This window comes from Erinaceus europaeus, chromosome 18 (assembly GCF_950295315.1).
Source record: "Erinaceus europaeus chromosome 18, mEriEur2.1, whole genome shotgun sequence".
NCBI lineage: Eukaryota > Metazoa > Chordata > Mammalia > Eulipotyphla > Erinaceidae > Erinaceus > Erinaceus europaeus.
The window spans coordinates 67,918,028-67,944,491 of record NC_080179.1 but is presented as its reverse complement, the minus strand read 5'-3'; the positions used below and the strand labels follow the sequence as shown (position 1 = coordinate 67,944,491).

General features: G+C 38.7%; 1 protein-coding gene across 3 annotated transcripts in view; it reads right to left on the bottom strand.

The window, feature by feature from the left end:
• EPC2 (enhancer of polycomb homolog 2) overlaps positions 1-26,464 on the bottom strand; it is a 126,771-nt gene that overhangs the window by 73,267 nt on the left and 27,040 nt on the right. For all 3 annotated transcript variants that reach the window (XM_060178094.1, XM_007522234.2, XM_060178095.1), the window contains exon 2: positions 13,914-14,073. In XM_060178094.1, the coding sequence (XP_060034077.1) occupies positions 13,914-14,073 (160 nt within the window). The remainder of the gene's footprint in view (positions 1-13,913; positions 14,074-26,464) is intronic.

Sequence of the window (26,464 nt, the reverse complement as noted above, 5' to 3'; positions counted from 1 at the left end):
CAGGTGTTCCACTCCCCAATAAAGTCCCCAAACCTAGATACAGTCCAAGTCCCCTGAGATAGAGCATAGGTTCACCCGTGCCCATAAACTAGGGAAAAATATATACCTGAAAGCAGAAGTACACAAGAGCATGCAGGGAATACCCCCCAACACTCCATCAGCACTATTCCAGTCTTTAGGTCCATGATTGTTCAACAATTTGTTTGGCTTTGTATGTTAAGGCTCTTTTCAGCCACCAGGTTCCGGATGCCAGCAAGATGCCGACCAGACTTCCCTGGACAGACGACCCCATCAATGTGTACTGGAGCTCCGCTTCCCCAGAGCCCCACCCTACTAGGGAAAGAGAGAGGCAGACTGGGAGTATGGATCAACCAGTCAACGCCCATGTTCAGCGGGGAAGCAATTACAGAAGCCAGACCTTCGACCCTCTGCAACCCACAACCACCCTGGATCCATACTCCCAGAGAGACAGAGAATGGCAAGGCTATCTATCAGGGGAGGGGATGGGATATGGAGATCGGGTGATGGGAATTGTGCGGAATTGTACCCCTCTTATTTTATGCTGTTGTTAATGTCTCCTTTCTTAAATAAAAAAATAATTATAATAATAAAAAAATCATCACCTTCATTTTCTGAGCTGAAGTTTTGACTCAGTCAATACTGTTTCCAATACACTACACAGACATCACATTTAAACACTTCTAATCCTAACATCGATGTTCTTTGTCAAAAGGAACAAAAAGAAATAAATCAAAAGATTGGTTTTATTCAACTTTAGACTTAACTGCTTAAACCTATGAATTACCTTTAATAACCCAAGATAATAAAATATGTGTACAAATATAATACATACTAACTAAAAAGAATATAAACATTAAAATTGAAAAGAGAACTTCAACATAATTTTCCTTTTAAAGTTACTTTAAATCAAAATAATCTTCAACATTTATCTATGGAAGTTCAATGCTGATTTGATGTGAAGATTATATCAACTTCAATCAATTTCAGGTTCTTGGAAGTCCCTAAATCTCCTAAATTAATTCTGGAGTTTTTTTTTTCCCCTATACTCAATCATCTATGGTTGCAGGCAACAAAATAAGATACAAAGCTCAAGTTTACATTCTTCGTAAAAATTTGTGGGGAAAATTGTATTAAGTTAATACTTTCTAAAAGTGCCATCAATTTAAAAACCACCAGGCCAATCTCCTCTTCATTGTTGGCATTTTCTTTCTTTCTCAACACCAGTATTCTAGACTTTATTTAGTATTTAGAATTATTTATTTAGTATTTTTAACATTACCATCTGGATGGCCTGTTAAAACACATAACTAAGCTTGAGTCCTGGCCTGGGAAATCTACAAAGGGGTGGTAAATTCACATTCATGATGTTCTGAAAACTTCTGATTTAAATCCAAACCTCCCCTTTTAAAAATATTATAAAAACTAAGATCCTTAATAAGTTTCAAAGACAAGTTAGTGTATCACAAATTTCAAAAGCAATGCGAGTTGACAGCCAGGCTCTCCTTGGAGCTGTCCAAGGTTCTGATTTAATCTCCTAGCCTCACTCTATGTACCAAAATATAATAATGTATGTTGCTATACACAGGACTCTTAACTTTGATTCTCTGAGAATTCTTAGAACTACAAAAGTTGGCCAGAGGCCCTTTTTACATTTTCTCCTTACTGTGAGCATAAAATGAAGTACAGAAGAGTAAGAAGTCACTTTCCATACCACCCAAAGTAATCCATCTCCCATGTCTTTTTGTTCAGCTGAATCAGAGATCAGGGATTGAGCCTGGAATGCATGCAAAGCCTGTGATCTACTGCTGAGATATTGCCCTGCTCCTCATTTTTGTTTTTTGATTGTTTATTTGTTTAAGTTAAAAAAAAATCTGGCATCTGGAAAAAAGCTCACTCACTAGAGAACACACTCTACCCGGGGTGAAGTTCAGGTTCTAGTACTATATGGCAGCACCATAGACAGCAACACGGACAGCACCAGGGCAGTTTTCAGGAATTTCTCCTCTTAGTTAAAAAAGAAAAAGCAAAAGTTTGACCCAGACAGCTACATACATGCACAGAGCCCAGAGTTCATTCTCTAGTACTGAGTAACAAAATATTCCGGGTCACTATAAACTAAGCTTACAAGTATATATCAACTGCTTAAGAAAACACATTCTACTACTATATAAATAATAAAAAGAAAACATAGTTCCATAATCCACCAAATGGTGAGGTATTTCAGAAATACCAGAATTCTTACTAACAGATTTATTTTAATGTTAATAAAATACTGAGTGGACAAGAAAATAAAGCTAAAATATAAGAGATATCAGAAAGACTGAAACTAGAAATCCTAATCCGACAAAAGCAAACATATAAAATATAAATAAGAAAGTAATGAATAGCTTCCTTTACTAAAGAGATTTTGCTAAACAATATTTCATCTTGTTTCTTTTTTTCCCCCAAAGTCCAGCTTTACTGAGGGGGTATAAAGTCTCTCATTTAGAAGTGTACATTTCAAATTTCAAGCGTTACTACAACCTACAAAAATAAAATCATAAAACCAGTATGAAAAAAATAGCAGCATAAAGAATGACATACATGCTCTACATGTCAGTGGAACAGAGAACCAAAAAACAAATAAAAAAACACCACAGAGACAACAGCAGCAGGGAAGGTGGCTTTCTGTTAAGAGCACATTGCTAGCATGTAGTAGCTTGTCCTGGGTTTAGTCTTTGGCGCTGCATGACAGAGCAGTGCTTTCTTTCTCTCCTGTAAATAAGCCCTGGTGTTTAGTTGCTGTTGTTTGTTTTATTAAGAGGGCACAGACAACAAAAGCAAAAACAGACTTTTTTTTTAAAAAAAGCAGAGTATTTAAACATATACTTCTCCATATCAAGAGTCTACAAGCATATGAAAAGATGTTCAACATCACTTACAATCAGAATATTACAAAACAAAGATACAAGGGAATACTGTCTCATTCCCACTAGAGTGGGAAGTGCACTAGAGTGTGCAGTGAGTACCTCCCTAACACTTCCTCTCCACTATTCCAAGCTTGGGATCCATGATTGCTCAACAAATTGTTTGGCTTCATATGTTAACTCTCTTTTCAATCACCAGGTTCCAGATGCCACCAGGATGCTGGCCAGGCTTCCCTGGACTGAACACCCCACCAATGTGTCCTGGAGCTCAGCTTCCCCAGAGACACACCTTACTAGGGAAAGAGAGAGGCAGACTGGGAGTATGGACCGACCAGTCAACGCCCATGTTCAGCGGGGAAGCAATTACAGAAGCCAGACCTTCCACCTTCTGCAACCCTCAACGACCCTGGGTCCATGCTCCCAGAGGGCTAGAGAATGGGAAAGCTATCAGGGGAGGGGGTGGGTTATGGAGATTGGGTGGTGGGAATTGTGTGGAGTTGTACCCCTCCTACCTTATGTTTTTGTTCATTAATCCTTTCTTAAATAAAAAATTAAAAAAAAAAAAAAAACAGGCAGGGAGGTAGGGAAGTGGCCACCAGAAGCAATGCCGGCACCAAGCCCCAGCCATAACCCTGATGGCAAACAAACAAACAAACAAAAAGTCTGGAAGTGAAATTGCACATATGCATAGCTCTGCAAAGAAAAAGATTAACTGGAAACAAATGCCCACCAATTAACCAATGGATAAAGACAGTGTAGTTTATAAATAACCAATAGAATCCTCTTCAGCTAATAAAGAATTGTGAAATCCTGCCATTTATGACAACATGGATGGACCCAGAGGGTATTTATTACACTAAGTTAAATAAATCAGACGGAGAAAGACAAACACCATATATTAGAACGATGGAGATACACGCATGCTGATTGTCAGTGATGTGTACCTGATCCTATATAATGTTATGAAATGCTACAATAGAAATAAATTTTAAAAATAAGTCAACAAAATTATTGACAGAAAATGTGTTATTATTTAAAAGAAAAGAAAAAAATTAAAGAGGGGCAGAGGGAAGGAAAAGGGGCCAGTGAGGCTGCTCATGCGGGAGTGAGTCTGCTTTGCCGCGCACACGGCCCAGGCTCAAGCCTTGGGTGTATCACGTGGAGGTACTGGAGGTACTTACTACGCTCGCACTAGCCTTGGGGCTGGTGCTTTGCACTCTCTATATTTGGAAAAGTAGGCCTGGAGCAATACCGCCCTAGCAATGTTAAAATAGGTAAGAATGAAAAACCCTTCTATTTTTACTGAATAAATAAAACAGGGCAATTGATAGGGCTCAGTGACTGCATGAGAAATCCACCAATCCAGCAGCCTCCCCCCACCCCACCTCCCTTTAATAGGATTAGAGAGAATTTTGGAGTAGACAGAGGGAGACAGACAGACACCTACAGTACTTGCTTCAATACTTGTGAAGCTTCCCCCTGCAGGTGAGAAGCAGGAGCTTGAACCCAGGTCCCTGTACCTGATAATGTGTATGCTTACCAGCTGTGCCACTGCCTGCCCCCCTTCTTTCTCTCTTCTTCCTTCCCTTCCCTTCCTTTCCTTTCCTCCCTCCCCTCACCTTCCCTTGCCTTCCTTCCTTCTCCCCCCCCCCCCTTTTTTTCTTTTCTAGCGCACTGCTCAGCTCTGACTGATGGTGGTGCTGAGGATTGAACCTGGCAACTCTGGTGCCTCAGGCATGAAATTCTTCTTGCATAATGCAGGTCCTTGCACATGATAATGTGTGCACTTAACCACTGAACTTGAGCCACACAGCTCAGGCCCCAAATAAAAAAACTTTTTTTAAACCTGAATACAGTCATGACAATTAGGCAATCCTAAATTGAGGAGCATTCTATAATGTAATTTACCTGTACTTAAAAATTTCAATAAAGCACAAAAAGACCTAAGAGTAGCCTGAAAAGGGAACAACAAAAAAAATGATACAAAAAAAGCATCAATTGGGGTTTTCCTTCAATGTGAGGGTAATACAGAACTGTTATTAAAAATAGGAATGAGATAAACAGGTTATATAACAGCACAGTTAACAGTGATCATTTACTTTGATAGTTGCTGTAATTATGTAAGAGAATGTGTTTTTAAGAAACACTGAAGAGTTCAGAGATAAGGGAGCATGACATCTCTAACTCTGGTTAGAAGGTTCAGAACAAAAATAATGTGGAGGAGAGGGAAAGTGACAGGGTATATGTGGGAGTGAGGAGAGAGAAAAAAAGAGAAAGAAAATATTAAATATTAACATTTAAGTGAATCATGAAGAGGGGCATATAGGACTACTTATACTACTCTTGCAAGTATTCCATTAAATGGAAATTAGGCCAAACTTTAAAATTTTACTTAAAATCACATCAAAATAAAAAGTAGGAAACTGTGGTCCGGGAGGTGGCACAGTGATAAAGCTTTGGACTCTCAAGCATGAGGTCCTGAGTTCGATTCCCAGCAGCACATGTGCCAGAGTGATGCCTGGTTCTTTCTCTCTTCACCTAGCTTCCTCATTAATAAATAAATAAAATCTTTAAAAAAATATATATTAAAAAAAAAGCAGGAATCTTCTTGTAAGGACAGCTTTCTCAGATCCTATCTCCTATATATAATCTAACAAAAATTCCAGTCAGTTCTAAAAGGTAGCTAACCTATTACAGATGTTCTCAAGGATTCATTTCTGTATTCCAACATATTTGAAAAGGTATACGTATTTCAATTTTTAAATTATTACATCAGATACTACTAGGAACAGAGGCAAAGTGGCCAGAGATAAAAAATATTGCTTGCTATTAAGTAACTGCTTAATAAAGTACTACAGTTAATTAGAATATAAAGCGATGAAGTGCCCCAGGAAGAAGGGATGACATTTGTAGCTAGAGTTTTACTCTTAAACATAAACGCATCCCTTGAGGGCCAGGTGGTGGCGTGCCTGATTAAGAGCACACATTACAGTGCACAGGGACGCCAGGATCAAGCCCCTGGTCTCTACCTGCAGGGGGGAAGCTGCAAAAATGGTGAAGCAGGGGTAAGTGTCTTCTTGATTCTCCCCACTCTCTGGCCCCTCATCCTCTCTTAATTTCTTTGTCTTTATCCAATAATAAATAAAAAGATTTTTTTTAAAAAAACCCATAATCACATTCTTCTACTATGTATCTCTCTCTCTTAAAAAAAAAAATACAGGGCGGGAGCAGATAGCATAATGGTTATGCAAAGAGACTTTCATGCCTGAAGCTCCCTAGTCCCAGGTTCAAAACCCCTCCTCCCTAGAAGCAACACTCTGGCTTTAAAAGGGGGGGAGGGGGACACAAAGACAAAAATTAAACCATGGGATTTAGTCAATAATAAGGTACCTACCTCATTAATCGTAATGAATGCACCACACTAATGTAAAAATAATTAGATGGGGAAAGTGTGTGTGTGTGTGTTATGAAAACCATCTGCTTGTTTTTTCCTGCAAATCTAAACTTGCTTTTAAAAATAACAAATTTAAAAACCTAAAAGCCTGTTTTCTACAAAATGCAATTTCATATTTTATTAATGCAAATTAGTATTTAATAGTATTTACTGTTATGTAGACATTTTAACTAGCATAATAAATAATCCGGGTACAAAGCTTTCTGTTAAAGTGCAAATACAAAAACCTCAGCATTATATTGTTAGATATTCTAACTGATGGTGATAAAACAAATTCCCTATAACATTTTGCAACTTTCAAAAAGTTATAGCTGTCTATATTTCTATCTGAAATAAAAAGAAATTGCACGTTCATGAGGTCCTGGCTGGCACTACACAAAAATACCTTAAAAATTTTAATGACACAGAGAAATTCTTACTCCATGAGAGTGACCTAAAATAGTCAAAGTCACAAATACAAAAAAAAAAAAAAGTCTGAATCAAAGTATAATTCAAATTTGAGGAGAAAATAGGGAAGAAAATACAGCTTTCATTACTGTTTTTTCCTATTTGAGATTATTTTCTAGGGGAGCTGGGCAGTGGCGCACCTGGTTAAGTGCACATATCACCGTGCACAAGGGCCTGGATTCGAGCCCCCACTCCCCACCTGCAGGGGGGACACTTCATGAGTCATGAAGCAGGTCTGCAAGTGTCTTTCTCTCTCCTTCTCCCATCTCAATTTCCCTCTGTCTTGTCAAATTAAAAAAAAAGAAAAAGAAAAAGAAAAAGAAAAAGAAAAAAATGGCTCTGGGAACCATGGGTTCATTGTGTTGGCACCGAACCCCAGAGATAACCCTAGTGGCAATAAAAAAAAAAAAAAATCAGCAATGAACATTTTATTTTTCGCTGTAGAATATAAACCTCAGGGAGTCGGGCGGTAGCACTGTGGGTTAAGCTCACGTGGCACAAAACGCAAGGACCGGCATAAGGATCTCAGTTCGAGCCCACGGCTCCCCACCTGCAGGGGAGTTGCTTCACAGGCAGTGGTGAAGCAGGTCTGCATGTGTCTATCTTTCTCTCCTCCTCTGTCTTCCCCTCCCCTCTCCATTTCTCTCTGTCCTATCCAACAACAACAACAACTACAACAATAAAACAAGAGCAACAAAAGGGAATAAATACTAAAAGACAAAAAAATTAAAAAGAATATAAACCTCAACTTCTCAAAAGCCAAACAAAACCAGCACTCAAGTCTTATATTTGTAGTTTCATTCGACAATCAAAAATAAGTCAGTGATGAGAAACCATCTTCATTTAAGACTGGGGCAGAGAGGAGAGAGGCACCAAGCATGGAAGGTTCCCTGGTGCAGTGGGGTCTAGACTTGCTGCAGCACTGCACGCATGGTACAGCACGCTATCCGAGTGAGCTATTTGGCTGGCCCACAACTATTTTATAACAAGGTCCAATTTAGGTGTGTGTGGGAAGTAGCTTTATTTAATCCTATGGATTGTTTTAAATGCCTGTAACTCTGGTTACTTTACTGACAAATGTCGGTGAGAGTCATTTTTTATTAAAATATTTTAATGAGAGAGATACAGAGGTAAAAGGTACATTCACACAACCCCAAACCACTGTTCAGCTCTGGCTTATGGTGGTTCCAGGGATTGAATCTTGAACCTCACAACCTCAGGCATGAAATCTTTTGCACAACCATTAGGCTTTCTTTCCAGCCCCAGTGAGGAAATTATTTTTTCAGTAATTTCAGAAACTATTATTTAATATTCACTTCAGTCTCCTCTGGACAATACTGTTCATAATCATTTAAAGGGCTTGATTTTGTAAACAGATGGAGAAAAGAAAGTTCATTTGATCACAGTCTAGGCAGTCCATTTAGCCTACCAAGCAGAGCACTTAGCTGCAGATTTCACTAAAAGAATGCAATGGGTATGAGCATCACCTTTCAAGTCCAGGGCTCTCCTTCTTACCAGCGCACAACCTATCCTCTACCTAGCACTTTATCCATCAGAAAGAAGAAATCAGAATGGGAATCCTTGACATCCATTCTTTATTAACTACACTTGAATGGTAACATTTTCCATTTAATGTACTGGGCTGTTGGAAAAATCACATCATATTTTTCTATGCAAAAATGTATCGTGACTTTCCTGACAACCCACTCTGTTGGCACTGGCATTTTATAACAGTTAGTCGCAACAGAGTAGTAGTACACCATCATAAATAGACACATTGTAGCTAGATGGCCTGGGTTTGCATTCTGACTCATGCTTGTTAGCATTACTTTGAACTTCTCATACACTCTTTCTTTAAAGGGGAGACAGGTCAAAGCCTGGCTTATAAGGTTTCTTTGAGGAGTGATTTAGCTTTATATATAAAATATACTAAGAGGACCTAGACCTAGCAACCGTGAGTGTTAATTTTAACATGTGTGTTCAACCAAATGTGCCACCACCAGCCAGCACCTGTGTGAGTGTTAATTTTATTATGCCTTTTACCCACAACCGTGGATTAAAAAAAAAAAATCTTATCTTCTGTTGAAATTTTCAGAAAGCAAGCATATGTGAAATTCAGTTGGTCCTTAATGGACGTTAAGAAGATACTGAAAGGGTCATGTGGCATCAGTGAAGAATTTTCCACAGAGATGCCAGTTACTAGATGAATATGTTAAAAGGCCTATTTCTAGTGACTCCTACCAGCAAAACCAGGTGAGCTAGCTTACATCACATTATTTTTTGTGACCCCACAGGCAAGTTCTAAGTGCCTCTGTGTCAGGAAACATGGACTAAAGGGTACAGCTTAGAAACAAGCTTCTGTTTTTGTTGTTCTATTCAGTCATATTATATCTAAACTGTGTACCACCCTGCATCAAATCTACCTCTTACAATCCTGTCTTAATTTTCTCCCTGACCTTTAAAACCATGGTCTTAATGTATTCCACTGTACTCAATGACACCTCAAATTCTTTTTGTGTTATTTATATTTATTTTTAATAGAGACAGAGAAATTGAGAGGGAAAAAAGAACAGGAGAGACTTGAGAGCCAGAGAAACACCTATAGATAGCACCGCCTCACCACTCGTGAAGCTTCCTCTCTGCAGGTGGAGTTGAGAGGCTTGAACCTCGCTCCTTATGCACTGTAACAGGTAGGCTCTACTGGGTGTGCACCACCAAGGCCCTACAAATTCTTTTTATTTTTCGGAAACTGTGAACATAAAACACATACCGATTTTGTGTGCAGACTTCTTTTTCTCTGCCTCAGACCATCAAATGATTATTTTGCTTTTCCCAAAAAAACCTGCTATTTAATATTTTCTGCCTTTCTCCTCCCTCCTGGGTTAGTAGGTAACTACCCAGATAATGCTTTACCATTATCTGCCATATGGCATACCCAGACAGACTTATCCGAGGGAAAGAGTTCAGCATAGCCTTGAGAAGATAGGGGGGTCCTTAAGTGGGCTGCCCGTAAGGCCTAGACTTTTCCACTGTTCCTGTATTACCTTTCTATGAACTTCCCAACCTTGGCTCTAGCTTCACCTGGAGTGTTCTTTATTTTATTTATTCTTGGGTAGAGACAGAGAGACACCTGCAGTTCTACTTCATCACTCGTGAAGATTTCCCCCTGCAGGTGAGGTCCATGTCCTCGACTGCTGTAGTGTGTGTACTTAACCAGCAGCACCACTGCCTGGCTCCTGGCAAGTGTTCTTAACACTGCAACATTTTAATAAAATGTTTTCTTATAAATCTTTTCACCAAAAGATTTACTACTTTAAAAGTCACACTTTTCATTATAATCTCCTATCAAAACTTATTTGCTGGGCAGGGGTAGACAGCATTATGGTTATGCAAAAATACTCTTATGCCTGAGGCTCCAGGTTCCATAAGCCAGAGCTGAGTAGTGCTCTGGTAAAAAAAAAAAAAAAAAAATGAAAAGAAAAAGAAATTATTTGCCCCACTAGGGCAAGGGGGTAAATTATCATAACTTAGGGAACCACAAAGGTAATGATATTGAAGTATGTTAGGCAAGCATCTTTTTCTTGTTCAAAACCTAATGGAATACACGGATCCACTTTACAATGAATACATAAAAAATGTTTCTTCTCTCCCCCACGTAAACTTGACAAGTGGCTTCTTTATCTAATTGAGAAGCCAGCTTTAAGTATACTGAGGAATATAACAGTACACATAAATCACATGTACATTCTTAGGGCTTAGAATTTTGGGAAAGCAGTCTCTACATATATTATGATACTGTATACTATGGTATGTAAAACAGATATGCTGATAGACTAAGAAAAAATGAAACTGTTAATGTTCTATTATTAATATATAAACAAAATAAAATGAAAGGAAAAAAAAACCCGAGATTAATGTTTACTGTATGTGACAGGTCTGACCCCTAAATTAGGTTATATCCAGTTTTATCATTGGTTTCCTTCAGTGGTTTTTTACAAATGAGTCAGCTGCTCGGCTATCCTGACATTAAAAGAACAAACAAGGAAGGGGCTGGATGGGATATGGAGATCGGGTGGTGGGAATTGTGTGGAGTTGTACCCCTCTTATCCTTCGGTTTTGTTAATGTCTGCTTTCTTAAATAAATAATTAAATAATAGAAGAAGAAGAAGAAGAAAAAACAAGGGGCTGGGCGTCGGCTCACCTGATGGAGTACAGGCGCTACCGTGTACAAGGCCTGGGCTCAAGTCCTTAATTCTCACCAGTGGGGAGTCTCACAGGTGGTGGAGAACTGCTTCAGATGTCTCCCTTACTCTCCATTTCTAGCTCTCTGTCTTTCACTTTCTATCAATAAAGAGAAAAATAAAGAAAAAGAAGTCATTGGAAATAGTGAAGTTCAGCAGATACAAAGACAAAGACACACACACACACACACACACACACACACACCAGGGTTATCACTGGTGCTCACTGCCAGCAATATGAATCCTCTGTTCCCACATCAATCCCCCATACCACCGTAAGCCAGAGCTGAGCAGTGCCCTGGTTAAAAAGATTTTAAAGGGGGGCGGGCAGTAGAGCAGCAGGTTAAGCACAAAATACCAGTGTAAGGATCCCAGTTTGTGCCCCAGGCTCCCCACCTGGAGGGGGTCGCTTTCCAAGTGGTGAAACAAGTCTGCAGGTGTTTTTCTCTCCCCTTCTCTCTAGATTTCTCTCTGTCCTATCCAATAACAACAGTAACAACAATAACAACAACAAGGGCAATAAAAATGGGAAAAATGGCCTCCAGAAGCAGTGGATTCGTAGTGCAGGCACCGAACCCTAGCGAGAACCCTGGAGGCAAAAAAAAAAAAAAAAAAAAAAGTCCCATTATGTGGTGGGGGTGGTGGCATGATGGTTATACAAAAAAGACTTTCATGCCTAAGACTCCAAGGTCCCTGGTTCAATCTCTTGCACTAACATAAGCCAGAGATGAGCAGTGTGTGTATCTCTAGCTCTCTCCCATTACAATATATATTCTATTATGAATAGCAATAGCCTTCCTGATACAAAGATAAAAGAAACTCCACAAACTGGAGGGTCACAAAATTAAAGAACATAAAGGAAATGATCAAATAAGTATTTTTCACAAGTGTGTTCTCTTGAAATTTTCAAAGTCACTCAATAAATTAGCTAAAGCCATGCACTTTATTCTAAAAGTACAAAGAAAAACAAAAAATTCCCTGTCCTCCAGGAACTCAGTCTACAGTGAGGAAAAGGATGGATTACAAATCATTGCCCAGAGATACATACAAGATACTTCTTTTAAAAACAGAGGAGAGAGAGAGAATGAGAAAAGTCAGAGTAGGCTTCATAAGGGAGTCTTCAGTGAATTTATAAGGGGGAGAAAATTTGAATAGCATATAAAAGGGAAATAGGGAATGTGAAATAACAAGCAAATATGGATAATTTCACGTTAGCCTCTAAGCCTGGTACAGAAAGTTAAGAGACAGCAATAGGAAATGAGGCACTAAAGGAGTAGGCAGGGGGCAGACCACAAAAAGGACACTGCGCTTGAACTAAAGATGTGGTCATTACTGCACTGAGTCAAATCTAAACCACCATCATTACAATGTGCATTATTACTATATGGCCCACCAGAAAGGAAGCAAGGATTTATACTAGGGTCTAGTAAGAAGTTAGAGCACACCTGCATACGGTTCCGTGGTTGGACTGGGGAGACAATGCAGTAATGGTGCACCAGACTGCTCCTCAAGTCCCAGGTTCAATCCCTGTCACCAGTGAAAGCTACAGCTGAGTAATGCGAAGGGATCTCTCTGCCTCCAACCCTCCAACCTTGATTCTCATTTTTTTTTGCTGGTTTGTTTTTGTTCTTTGTCTCACTCATGAAATAAAACAATCTTGAAAGTAAAGCCATAGGACTAAAAGAACGCCAACAGTAAACAATAAAGAAATAGACTAGTCACACAGATGGGAACAACAGGAACATCGGTGCTTGCTAATTTGCCCTTGGGTGGAAGGATGGAGGGGAAAGTTCCATGAGAACTAAACTCCAAGCATGTCTACTGCCTGAATTAAAGCTACCGATGTGGTCCAATAACAAACACAACAAAATAGAACAGAAAATTCCAAAACAGTTTCAGATTGATAGCATCCTCATATGCTTATTAGCAAAAACAATTTCAAATTCTCTTTTGATAAACTAGACTAAGGTGCAAGTACCATCTTATTTCCATGATGACAAATTGAAAAAAAAAAAAAAAAAAGTTAGAATCAATGAAAACCAGTCTTAAATCTGGAGGTATTTCAGATTTCATCTAGGGAGCTTTTAAAATATACTTAATATCAGGTCACATTCCAGAGATTCTCAGACAGGCCTGAAACAAGCCTGAGAATCTCTATTTTAACAAACTACCTACCTTATTTATTTTTTAAAATACAACCAAATAAGATATTAAGACAATAACACAGGTCTGTTGGATAAGCTAAAAATTCATACTACAGACATAAAGTACCACAATAGGATTTTATCAGACAAACAATTCAAGAAGATCACTCAGGTACCCATGGATTTAGTGCAGAAGATACGCTATGCTAGAAGAGGGTAAGGATTAGAGCTGGAAGACAGTAAATAAAACAGATTACAGAAAAAGTTATAAGGTAAGAGATGGTGACTGTCTCAATAATAACAATGGAGAGAAAAAAATGGATATATTAGGTGGTAAAATTTGAGCAAAGTTAGATGGAGGCAGGTGTAGAATCTAATTCTACAAAATTCAAAAGACCCTTAATCAGCACTACCTTCACTATACCATTAACAATAAATTTTATAGGGGTACAGTAATCCACCATCTTTTAGTTATACAATAAAAGTACAAATGTCACATTATTACACAAACAGCAAATGTTCCAAATATAACTAACATTCAAAATTATTGTAAACTTCATAGGTAAGCATTTAAAGACTTTATTTTGTAATGGTTTACATTCCTAGTAGACAGTGCGTATGAACTGAAAAATTAAAAGAACACAAAAGGATTTTGATAAATTTAACTTACAAACAGAAGACAATGAATTAACAAACTTACGCTGAATGTGAATGAACTGTTTGGGCTGCTTAAACTCTCCTTTGTACAAGCGATTGTAATAGTTGACGTTGCTCTCTGCCTCAGGAACTGGAATGACCATACTCTCTTTTTTTTCTCTAAACACTTGCTGTGCTGAAATAGCTCGCTGCAAATGATGTTCCTGGAAAACACAAAGTAGGCAGCATAAGTTGTTGTAATAATGTTCAATTCAGTGCACAGTTCTATTTAAAATGTACTATAATATATAATAGATCAAAAGGCATATTAAGAATCAATAAAAAATACTCTTGCCCTTCATAGTTGTCCTTCTATTGACATCACTGTAGATGATTACAACTTAGAAAGTAGAACTCTCAAAAAAATTAAAAATTTAATATCAACACAAGAATGATCCCTTGTTTGCTAAATTAAGGTATCTGTCATAATACCACATGACAAAGATATACTAGTAACAGAAAGAAAAAAAAAAAACATAGATTTTGAGTATTTCCACATTTAAATAACTTATATTCAAAGTTCTGAATAATGCAAAAAAAAAAAAAAAAAAAAAAAAAAAGCTATGTTCAACAGACTGCAATACCATTAGGGCAGAAAATGGTTTTCTTCCAAAGGTTAAAGAAATAACATACCCAGATTACAGGAATTTTCCTTTTCCCCTCTGCTTACTGTGTACTTCCTCCCTTGACCCACAGTGACCATTTCTACCAAGCAGCTTTACATTTGCAGACAAATTAGCTCTTACTCCCCAAGAGACCTCTTTCATATTCAGATTAAAAGTTAGAGATTTATAAGGTTAGACATTTTGCTGACCTTATCTCCTACATCCCTCTTCTTCAGCCCCTTAGTTTAGTCACACAACATCCCCTTACAATTCCTAAATAGCTATACTGCTTGCTTTTTAAAATTTTAAATCACATCACATTGAAAAGGCCTTCTGTGATTTATTTTCCTCATCTAGAACAGCAATGGCTATGCTGCAATGCACAGATCAAAAATTACATCTCAATACTCTTATTTTCAACATACTTTAGGACACCAAGTAGATACCAGATACTATTCTTATCACTGAGAAAAAGAGGGAATGACAGACTCTGCCATTAAGGATTTTAATGTGGAAGACATAATCTGCTCAACCTAGTAAGTAAGCTTCTTCTTGATTAGTCAAACCACTTATTTTGGAAGGTAAGAGAACTTCTTCAAAGAAATTAAAATATTAAATAAGACTTTTAGGACCAATATGCATTTAGAATACAAGGCAGATTTCCCCCCACCCACCCCTTTAGAAGACAAATAAGACTCAAGCAACATTAGTGAAAGACAGCAGCTTAGAAATTTTACTCCTAATTGTATGCCTCCCTGCCAAGATTATTTCTCAACTTCAGTTTTAGCTTTTATTAATGAATTAGACTGACTAGGAAGCCAAGAATTAACTCACCAGTATCTTTAAAATACACATGTAATCCACAATTAAAGACAGCAGACTAGATGCATTTATTTATGTACTCTCCCTCCTTTAGTAAGTTTACTAATACAGAACTATGAAATTTATAAAGCCGCTATGGCTTTGAGCATTAGAAATGAATAATCAATACAAAGCAAGTGTAGCAAAATTCTGCAGTCTCAAAATCAAGAGAAAGCTTTGGATCACTACATAAAAGGAAGAGAAAAACTAAGACAACCTGTCCTGTAGAAAACCAGATGAGGGGCCAGGTGGTGGTACACCTGGTTGAATGAACATGTTACAGTGCACAAGGACCTCGGTTCAAGTCCCCAGTCCCCACCTGTAGGGGGAAAGCTTTCCGAGTGGTGAAGCAGGGCTGCAGGTGTCTCTGTCTCTCTCCCTCCCCTTCCCTCGAGATTTCTGGCTGTCTCTACCCAATAAATAAAGATAAATTAAAAAAAACAAAACAGGTGATAGGAATTTTGAAACAACTGGCTAGAAAAGTAGAATTAGACAAACCCAGCTTAGTCTACTCTTCAAAAGCAGATTCTTCTATACAGAGTGCCAATAAACAGGACTATTGCCAAAAAAAAAAAAATCTACTTAAAAAGAAAGTGTCTTAACACCATTATATTATTATTAGTGTATAAAATTTACAAAAGATTGGGCTACGCCTCTACTGACTTTCCAATCCAAGGCAAATGGATATATATATGTAAGAAAAATGCTATGCCCTGGAAGGTGGCACCATGGCTACAGCACTCGATTTATAAGCAGGAGTTCTAGAATATGAATCCAGCACCACGTGTCCGCTCACCGAGGCACAAAATAACTAAAATGGCAAAGGTCAAAGACAAAACAAATTCTGAAGGTTGCTAGAAGGAAACAAAAGAGTTGTTTATAAGGAAAATCGCACTAAGAGTCTCAGCTCTTTTTTTTCACCTGAAACCCGAAAGGTTAAAAAGGACTGTTGGGATATATTCAAGGCTTCTAACGGGGGGGGGGGGGGGGGGGGGGGGGGGGGAGAGGGAGATGATGATGATATATCTCTACTCAAGAATACTATATCTATTAGGCTATAAATTAGGTTTGAAGAAGTGATTAGGGGGTCGGGCGGTGGCGCAAAGCTCAAGGGCCAGCATAAGGATCCCGGTTCCAGCCCCCGGCTCCCCACCTGCAGGGGAGTCTCGCTTCACAGGCGGTGAAGCAGGTCTGCAGGTGTCTATCTTTCTCTCCCCCTCTGTCTTCCCCTCCTCTCTCCATTTCTCTCTGTCCTATCCAACAACAAACAACATCAACAATGGCAATAATAATAGCCACAACGAGGCTACAACAACAAGGTCAACAAAAGGAGGAAAAAATGGCCTCCAGGAGCAGTGGATCCATGGTGAGGCACCGAGCCCACCAATAACCCTGGAGGGAAAAAAAAAAAGTGATTAACAGCTTTCAGCCAAACAATAGCTAAAGGAATTATTTACCACTAAATAAGCCCTACAAGAAATACAAAAGGGACTTACATAAAATAAAAACATAGAAAGTCCTCACCCATGAGGTAAACAAAGCAAGGAAAATAAGCAAAGTTCAATGAAGATAAATCTATGGACACAGATTGCAAAGGGGGCTTGAAGTTTGTATGGCGGTGGTGGGGATGAGGTGAGGAGACCAGGATATGAATTGAAGGGGTACAGGAGACTCTGTTAAAGGGACACTGACCCTTTGGTGGTTGGTGTGGTACAGTGTCATTTTGAAAGATGTGGAAAACATCTAGTCTTGTATACCAAGGTAACCTCAAAAATGAATTTTATAAAGTATACAACTAAATTGCCTTAAAAAAATTCAAGAGCACACAAAAGGCAGCAAGAGCAGACGACATTTTTAAAATATAAAATAATGTGAACCAAGAGAAACTAGAATACTTGACAGGGCAATCAGTCAAAGAAACTGAGACGATTATTAATAACTTTCCCAACACTAAAGCCCAGGGCCAGATGTTTGTTGTTTTATTTTGTTTTTTGCTGATGTATTATTTTTTCTTTATGGGGGATTAATGGTGTACAGTTGACAGTAAAATACAGTACTTCTACTTTGTGGTTTCCCTCCTGTTCTTATTTTTCAGCTTCTGTCAATCAGTGAGATCATCCCATATTCATCCTCTTTCTGGCTTATCTCACTTAACATGATTCCTTCAAGCTCCACCCAAGATGAGGTGAAGAAGATAAATTCACTATTTTTAATAGCTGAGTGGTACTCTATTGTGTATAAATACAACTTACTCAGCCACTCATCTGTTGTTGGGCATCTTGGGTTGCTTCCAGGTTTTGGCTACTACAAATTGTGCTGCTATGCACACCAGGCCCAGATAGATGGTTTTACAAATGAACTCCACCCAACTTTCAAGGAAGACTTAATACTTATACCTTTTAAGCTCTTCCGAAACACTGCAAACACAGAAATACTCCCACCTTCTATGAAGTTAGTATCACCAATACCAAAAGCAGACAGGGAGGGCACACGGAAGGGAACACACACACACACACGCACACACGTACACACGCACACATGCACACATACAGACAAGTATCTCTGATGAACACAGATGCTAAAATATTGAACAAAATTCAAGGCAATCAAAGTTAACCCAATTAACAAATAATGTGATGATAATATTAACTATTGATTGTCTTTTTGAACCCTAAGACAGCAGGAACCTCACATCTTCACTATAGAGCCCCTACTTCCCCCAGTCCTGGAACCCTTGGATAGGGCCCACTTTCCCGTATGCATCTCCCAATCCAAACCAAATAATATTGCATCCGCCGATCACAACCTAACCAACGCAACGATTGCCATCTCAACATGCTTCACCTCAGACTGTATCCAGAGACTTCACGTGTGGAATGACAACCCTTCAGCTTCATTACTCGGGTGAGACCTTTCCTTTAATAGTACACTCTAATTTCATCTCAGGTAGTTCACTTTCTAACAAAGTCACATAACCTAGATATACACCAGTTTCTGTGAGAGAGAGCTTATGTGCACACGTATCCATAAACTACTGCAAAATATATACCTGAAAGCAGGATTACACTAGAGTTTGCAGTGAGTACCTCCCTAACACTTCCTCTCCACTATTCCAAGCTTGGGATCCATGATTGCTCAACAAATTGTTTGGCTTCATATGTTAACTCTCTCTTCAATCACCAGGTTCCAGATGCCACCAGGATGCTGGCTAGGCTTCCCTGGATTGAAGACCCCACCAACGTGTCCTGGAGCTCAGTTTCCCCAGAGACCCACCCTACTAGGGAAAGAGAGAGGCAGACTGGGAGTATGGACCGACCAGTCAACGCCCATGTTCAGCGGGGAAGCAATTACAGAAGCCAGACCTTCTACCTTCTGCAACCCTCAACGACCCTGGGTCCATGCTCCCAGAGGGATAGAGAATGGGAAAGCTACCATGGGAGGGGGTGGGTTATGGGGATTGGGTGGTGGGAATTGTGTGGAGTTGTACCCCTCCTACCTTATGCTTTTGTTCACTAATCCTTTCTTAAATAAAAAAATAAAAAATAAATAAAAATAAAAATTCAAGGCAACCGGCTACAGCAATAAATCAAAAAGATTATATCAAGTGTAGTTTATCTCGGGGATGTATGATTCAATATATGTATATCAATCAATGTGATCCACCACATCAATCAAGCAAAAAAATCAAGACCACATTATTATCTCAATAGATGCAAAGAAAACTTTTGACGAAGGCCAACATCCCATCTTGATCACAACACTACAAAAGAAAATGGGGATAGATGGAAAGTTCCTTAACCTAGTGGAATCCATATACAGCAAACTTATACCCAACGTCATATACTCAATGGTGAGAAAGTGAAAGCATTCCCAGTTAGATCAGGTACTAGACAGGGCTGCCCATTATCACCATTCCTATTCAACACAGTGTTGGAAGTTCTAGCCATAGCAACTAGGCAAGAGAATGAAACTGAAGGGATGCAGATTGGAAGAGAAGTTGTTAAACTGTCACTATTTGCAGATGATATGATAGTACACATAGAAAAGTCTAAAGAATCCAGCAGGAAGCTCCTATAAATTATCAAGCAATATAGTAAGATGTCAGACAACAAAATTAATATACAAAAGTTGGTGGCATTCCTTTATGCAAACACTAAATCAGATGAAGAAATCCGGAATCAGCCCCATTCACTATAACAACAAAATCAGTAACATATTTAGGAATAAACTTAATAAAAGAAGTTAAAGATCTGTATACTGAAAACTGAGTCACTATTCAAGAAAACAGAGAAAGACAGCCCATGTTCATGAAATAGAAGAACTAACATCATCAAAATGACAATTCTACCCAGAGCCATATACAAACTTAATACAGTCTCCATCATGGTCCCATTAAATGTTAAGAGACTAGAACAATAGCTACAAAAGTTTTTCTGGAGCCAGAAAATACCTAAAATCACCAAAACAATCATGAGATAAAAAGAACAGAACTGAAGGCATCACTTTCCTAGATCTCAAAATTTATTATAGGGCCATTGTAATCAAAGTGATACATAGTGATAACAGGCCTAAACTGGAACAAAAATAGACACACTGATCAGTGGCATAGAATTGAGAGCCATGAAATAAGCCCCTACACCTATGGACATCTTTTTTTTTTAATTTCTAGATTAATGGTTTACAGTTGACAATAAAATATAATAGTTTGTACATGTGTAACATTTCCACATAACAATTCAACCTCCTCTAAGTCCTCCTCTGCCATCATGTTCCAGGACCTGAGCCCCTCCCCCCAATCCCAGAATCCTTTACAATTGTGCAATACACAATTCCAGTCCAAGTTCTATTTAGTGTTTTACCTTCTGATCTTGTTTTTCAACTTGTCTATGAGTAAGATCATCCCATATCCATCCTTCTGTTTCTGCTTATCTCACTTAACATGATTCCTTCAAGCTCCATGCAAGATGGGTTAAAGGTTAAGTCACCATTTAAATTTTTTTTTTTTTAATTTATAAAAAGGAAACACTGACAAAACCAGAGGATAAGAGAGGTACAACTCCATGCAATTCCCACCATCAGAAATCTGTATTAAATCCCCTCCCCTGATAGCTTTCCTATTCTTTATCCCTCTGGCAGTATGGACCCAAGGCCACTGTGAGATGCAGAAGGTGGAAGGTCGCTCTCCTCTCCTCTCCTCTCTCCTCTCCTCTCCCGGATCAACTAGGAATACCAAAGGAGACCACCCGGACCGAAACAAGACAGGACTAGAATGACCACAGGAACCCAGTAAATCACCCGTGAGTACAAACACGCGTGGCTGGTGACAGAGAGGAGAGAGGGGCCTAATGAGAGATTAAGTGACTGCTAACAGTTCAGCAGTTTATCAGTGGAGACACCACCTCCAGTCTGCTCAACCAACAAGGGGACAGCTGAAGGGAGGAGAGGACTCCCCAGAGACTCACCAAGTGCAACTCTGAGTCTCCATTGCTACTACCCTCAGAATCTGGAGCAGCAACAGGGAGGGACACCAGGGGACAGAGATCTAACCGGGAAACTCAGGAGAAGACCTATACCTCGGTGGCATAGCTGAGGGGCTGTGAAAGTCTCTTTGCATAACCACTGGATTATCTCTGCCACACCCTGCTTTATCTCATGGTCAGGAGTCAGTGATTAAGCTAAGAAGCCTATTGATAGTTTAAAAGCCCTCAGGCTCCCATAGCCTACAGGGAAGAAAAAAGAACAAAAAGAGGCTTTTACACCACTGAGCTCCAACTCAGGGATTGAAAAAACTGTTAACTTCCACCACAGTAAAACCTTTAATTAAATTACTTAGACAGAAGTCAATCCAGGCAATAGTGATCAATAATTTGAAAAGTACTGATAAAAGGAACTCATAACATAATATATAAAATGGTTAAAACAACAAGAAAAAATACTGGAGACTCAAACCAGGACAAGAGTCCAGCTAAAAGTCCTCCAGAGGGTGAAGCACAAAACAACGAGTTCAACATCCAAACATTAGCTAAGGAAATATTAACAGGAGTGAGTAAAGAATTTGAAAAAATTGTAATCAGAAATGCAGGAACAACAAATGAGAATATGGAAGAAAATTCTAATTATCTCATGGTTATTAGAGAGCTGAAAGCTGAAATCGCTGAGCTAAGAAGGCAACTAGCTGACCAAGCTAAAACAGTATCAGAGCAGGGCAACAAAATAGATGAACTCCAGAAAGCAGTAGAAGGCAAAGAGAATAGAATCTATGAGGCTGAAGACAGAATTGGCAAGATTGAGGATGAATTAGAGACAACTAAAAAAGAAGTAAGAGATCTCAAAAAGAGATTAAGAGATGCTGAAAACAACAACAGAGTCCTATGGTATGACTTCAAAAGAAACAATATACGCATTATTGGCTTACCAGAGGAAGAAAGAGAAGGAGAGGAAGAAAGCATTCTCCAGGCCATAATAGCTGAAAATTTCTCTAGTCTAGACAACACCAAAGACATAAAGATTCAACAAGCCCAGAGGGTCCCAAACAGAATTAACCCAGACCTAAAGACACCAAGACATGTCATACTTAGAATGGAAAGGAATAAGGATAAAGAAAGGATCCTCAAGGCTGCAAGAGAAAATCAAAGAGTCACCTACAAAGGAAAACCCATAAGATTAGCAGCAGACTTCTCCATACAAACACTACAGGCCAGAAGAGAATGGCAAGATATCTATCGAGTGCTCAATGAGAAAGGCTTTCAGCCAAGAATACTATATCCTGCTAGACTGTCATTCAGACTAGATTGAAGCATCAAAACCTTCTAAGACAAGGAACAGTTGAAGAAGCAGCCATCACCAAGCCTGCCCTGAAAGAAGTTCTGAAAGGTCTCCGATAAACAACCAGACCACCACAAATAGGACATATATCAAAACACTCTAAAACTCTACAAGAATGGCGTTAAAGTATCTTCAATCTTTGATATCAATAAATGTCAATGGCCTGAATTCACCTATTAAAAGACACAGAGTAGGAAGATGGATCAGAAAACACAACCCAACAATATGTTGTCTACAGGAAACTCACCTAACTCAACAAGACAAACACAGACTTAAAGTGAAAGGATGGAAAACTATTATACAAGCCAATGGCCCACAAAAAAGGGCAGGAACAGCTCCTATCTGACATGATAAACTTTAAAATAGATAAGATTAAAAAAGATAGGAATGGACACTACTTAATGCTCAGAGGATCAATCAAGAGGACTTAACAATTATTAATATCTATGCACCCAATGAGAAGCCATCTAAATACATCAAACTTCTACTGAAAGAGCTACAGCAATATATTAACAGTAACACAATCATAGTAGGGGACTTCAACACCCCACTCTCCCAACTTGACAGATCATCCAGGAAGAAAATCAGTAAAGACATAAGGGAGCTAAATGAAGAGATAGATAAACTAGAACTATTGGACATTTTCAGAGTCATTCATCCCAAGAAACTGGAATACACATTTTACTCAAATCCACATGGATCATTCTCAAGGATAGACCATATGTTAGGCCACAAAGACAGCATCAGCCAATTCAAGAGCACTGAAATCATCCCAAGCATCTTCTCAGACCACAGTGGAATTAAACTAACACTTAACAATCAACAAAAGATTACTAACAGTCCCAAAATGTGGAAGCTCAACAGTACACTTCTTAACAACTTCTGGGTCAAAGAGGAAATCAAGGAAGAAATCAAAATGTTTCGAGAGTTCAATGAAAATGAAGACACAAGCTATCAAAATATTTGGGACACAGCTAAAGCAGTCCTAAGAGGGAAGTTCATAGCTATACCAGCACACATTAGGAAACAAGAAAAGGCACAAATAAACAGCCTGATTGCACATCTTAAAGACCTAGAAGAAGAACAACAAAGGAATCCTAAAGCAACCAGAAGGACAGAAATCACTAAAGTTAGGGCAGAAATAAATAACATTGAGAATAGGAAAACCATACAAAAGATCAATGAAAGTAAATGTTGGTTCTTCGAAAGAGTAAACAAAATCAACAAACCTTTAGCCAGACTCACAAAACACAAAAGGGAGAAGACCCAAATAAATTGGATAGTAAATGAAAGAGGAGATATCACAACAGGCACTGCAGAAATTCAACATATCATGCGAGGCTTCTATGAACAACTATATGCCACCAAGCTAGAGAACCTGGAAGAAACGAATGATTTCCTAGATACCTACCAACTTCCAAAACTAAGTAAAGAAGAAGTGGATAACATGAACAGGCCCATCACAGCTAATGAAATTGAAACAGTTATCAAAAATCTTCCCAAAAATACAAGTCCTGGACCAGATGGTTTTACAAATGAATTCTACAAAACTTTCAAAGAAGAACTAATACCACTACTTTTAAAAGTCTTCCAGAAGATTGAAGACACTGGACTACTCCCTGCCAGCTTCTATGAAGCCAACATCACCCTGATACCAAAAGCAGACAGGGACACAACCAAAAAAGAAAACTACAGACCAATATCTCTGATGAACATAGATGCAAAAATATTGAACAAAATTCTAGCCAACCGGATACAGCAGTGTATCAAAAAGATTGTCCATCATGACCAAGTGGGGTTTATCCCAGGCATGCAAGGTTGGTTTAATATACGTAAATCAATCAATGTGATCCACCACATCAACAAAAGCAAGACCAAAAACCACATATCAATATCATATCAATAGATGCAGAGAAAGCCTTTGACAAAATACAACATCCCTTTATGATCAAAACACTACAAAAAATGGGAATAGACGGAAAATTCCTCAAGATAGTGGAGTCTATATATAGCAAACCTACAGCCAACATCATACTCAATGGTGAAAAACTGGAAGCATTTCCCCTCAGATCAGGTACTAGACAGGGCTGCCCACTATCACCATTACTATTCAACATAGTGTTGGAAGTTCTTGCCATAGCAATCAGGCAGGAGCAAGGAATTAAAGGCATACAGATTGGAAGAGAAGAAGTCATACTCTCCTTATTTGCAGATGACATGATAGTATACATGGAAAAACCTAAGGAATCCAGAAAGAAGCTTTTGGAAATCATCAGGCAATACAGTAAGGTGTCAGGCTACAAAATTAACATTCAAAAGTCAGTGGCATTCCTCTATGCAAACACTAAGTTAGAAGAAATTGAAATCCAGAAATCAGTTCCTTTTTCTATAGCAACAAAAACAATAAAATATCTAGGAGTAAACCTAACCAAAGAAGTGAAAGACTTGTATACTGAAAATTATGAGTCACTACTCAAAGAAACTGAAAAAGACACAAAGAAGTGGAAAGATATTCCATGTTCATGGGTTGGAAGAATTAACATCATCAGAATGAATATATTACCCAGAGCCATCTACAAATTTAATGCTATCCCCATCAAGATCCCAAGCACATTTTTTAGGAGAATAGAAAAAATGCTACAAATGTTTATCTGCAACCAGAAAAGACCTAGAATTGCCAAAACAATCTTGAGAAAAAAGAACAGAACCGGAGGCATCACACTCCCAGATCTCAAACTGTATTATAGGGCCATTGTCATCAAAACTGCTTGATACTGGAACATGAACAGACACACTGACCAGTGGAATAGAATTGAGAGCCCAGAAATGAGGCCCCACACCTATGGACATCTAATCTTTGACAAAGGGGCCGAGACTATTAAGTGGGGAAAGCAGAGTCTCTTCAACAAATGGTGTTGGAAACAATGGGTTGAAACATGCAGAAGAATGAAACTGAATCACTGTATTTCACCAAATACAAAAGTAAATTCCAAGTGGATCAAGGACTTGGATGTTAGACCAGAAACTATCAGATACTTAGAGGAAAATATTGGCAGAACCTCTTTCCGTATAAATTTTAAAGACATTTTCAATGAAACGAATCCAATTACAAGGAAGACTAAGGCAAGTATAAACCTATGGGACTACATCAAATTAAAAAGCTTCTTCACAGCAAAAGAAACCACTACCCAAACCAAAAGTCTTCCAGAAGACTGAAGACACTGGAATACTCCCTGCCAGCTCCTATGAAGCCAACATCACCCTGATACCAAAAGCAGACAGGGACACAACCAAAAAAGAAAACTACAGACCAATATCTCTGATGAACATAGATGCAAAAATACTGAACAAAATTCTAGCCAACCGGATACAGCAGTATATCAAAACGATTGTCCATCATGACCAAGTGGGGTTTATCCCAGGCATGCAAGGTTGGTTTAATATACGTAAATCAATCAATGTGATTCACCACATCAACAAAAGCAAAACCAAAGACCACATGGTCATATCAATAGATGCAGAGAAAGCCTTTGACAAAAGACAACATCCCTTTATGATCAAAACACTACAAAAAATGGGAATATGAGATCTTCTCCCAGAATGGGAGAAGATCTTTACATGCCATACATCAGAGAAGAGTTTAATAACCAACATATATAAAGAGCTTGCCAGACTCAACAACAAGACAACAAATAACCCCATCCAAAAATGAGGGGAAGACTTGGACAGAATATTCACCACAGAAGAGATCCAAAAGGCCGAGAAACACATGAAAAAATGCTCCAAGTCTCTCATTGTCAGAGAAATGCAAATCAAGACAACAATGAGATATCACTTCACTCCTGTGAGAATGTCATACATCAGAAAAGGTAACAGCAGCAAATGCTGGAGAGGGTGTGGGGTCAAAGGAACCCTCCTGCACTGCTGGTGGGAATGTCAATTGGTCCAACCTCTGTGGAGAACAGTCTGGAGAACTCTCAGAAGGCTAGAAATGGACCTACCCTATGACCCTGCAATTCCCCTCCTGGGGATATATCCTAAGGAACCCAACACATCCATCCAAAAAGATCTGTGTACACATCTGTTCTTGGCAGCACAATTCGTAATAGCCAAAACCTGGAAGCAACCCAGGTGTCCAACAACAGATGAGTGGCTGAGCAAGTTGTGGTCTATATACACAATGGAATACTACTCAGCTGTAAAAAATGGTGACTTCACCGTTTTCAGCCGATCTTGGATGGACCTTGAAAAAATCATGTTGAGT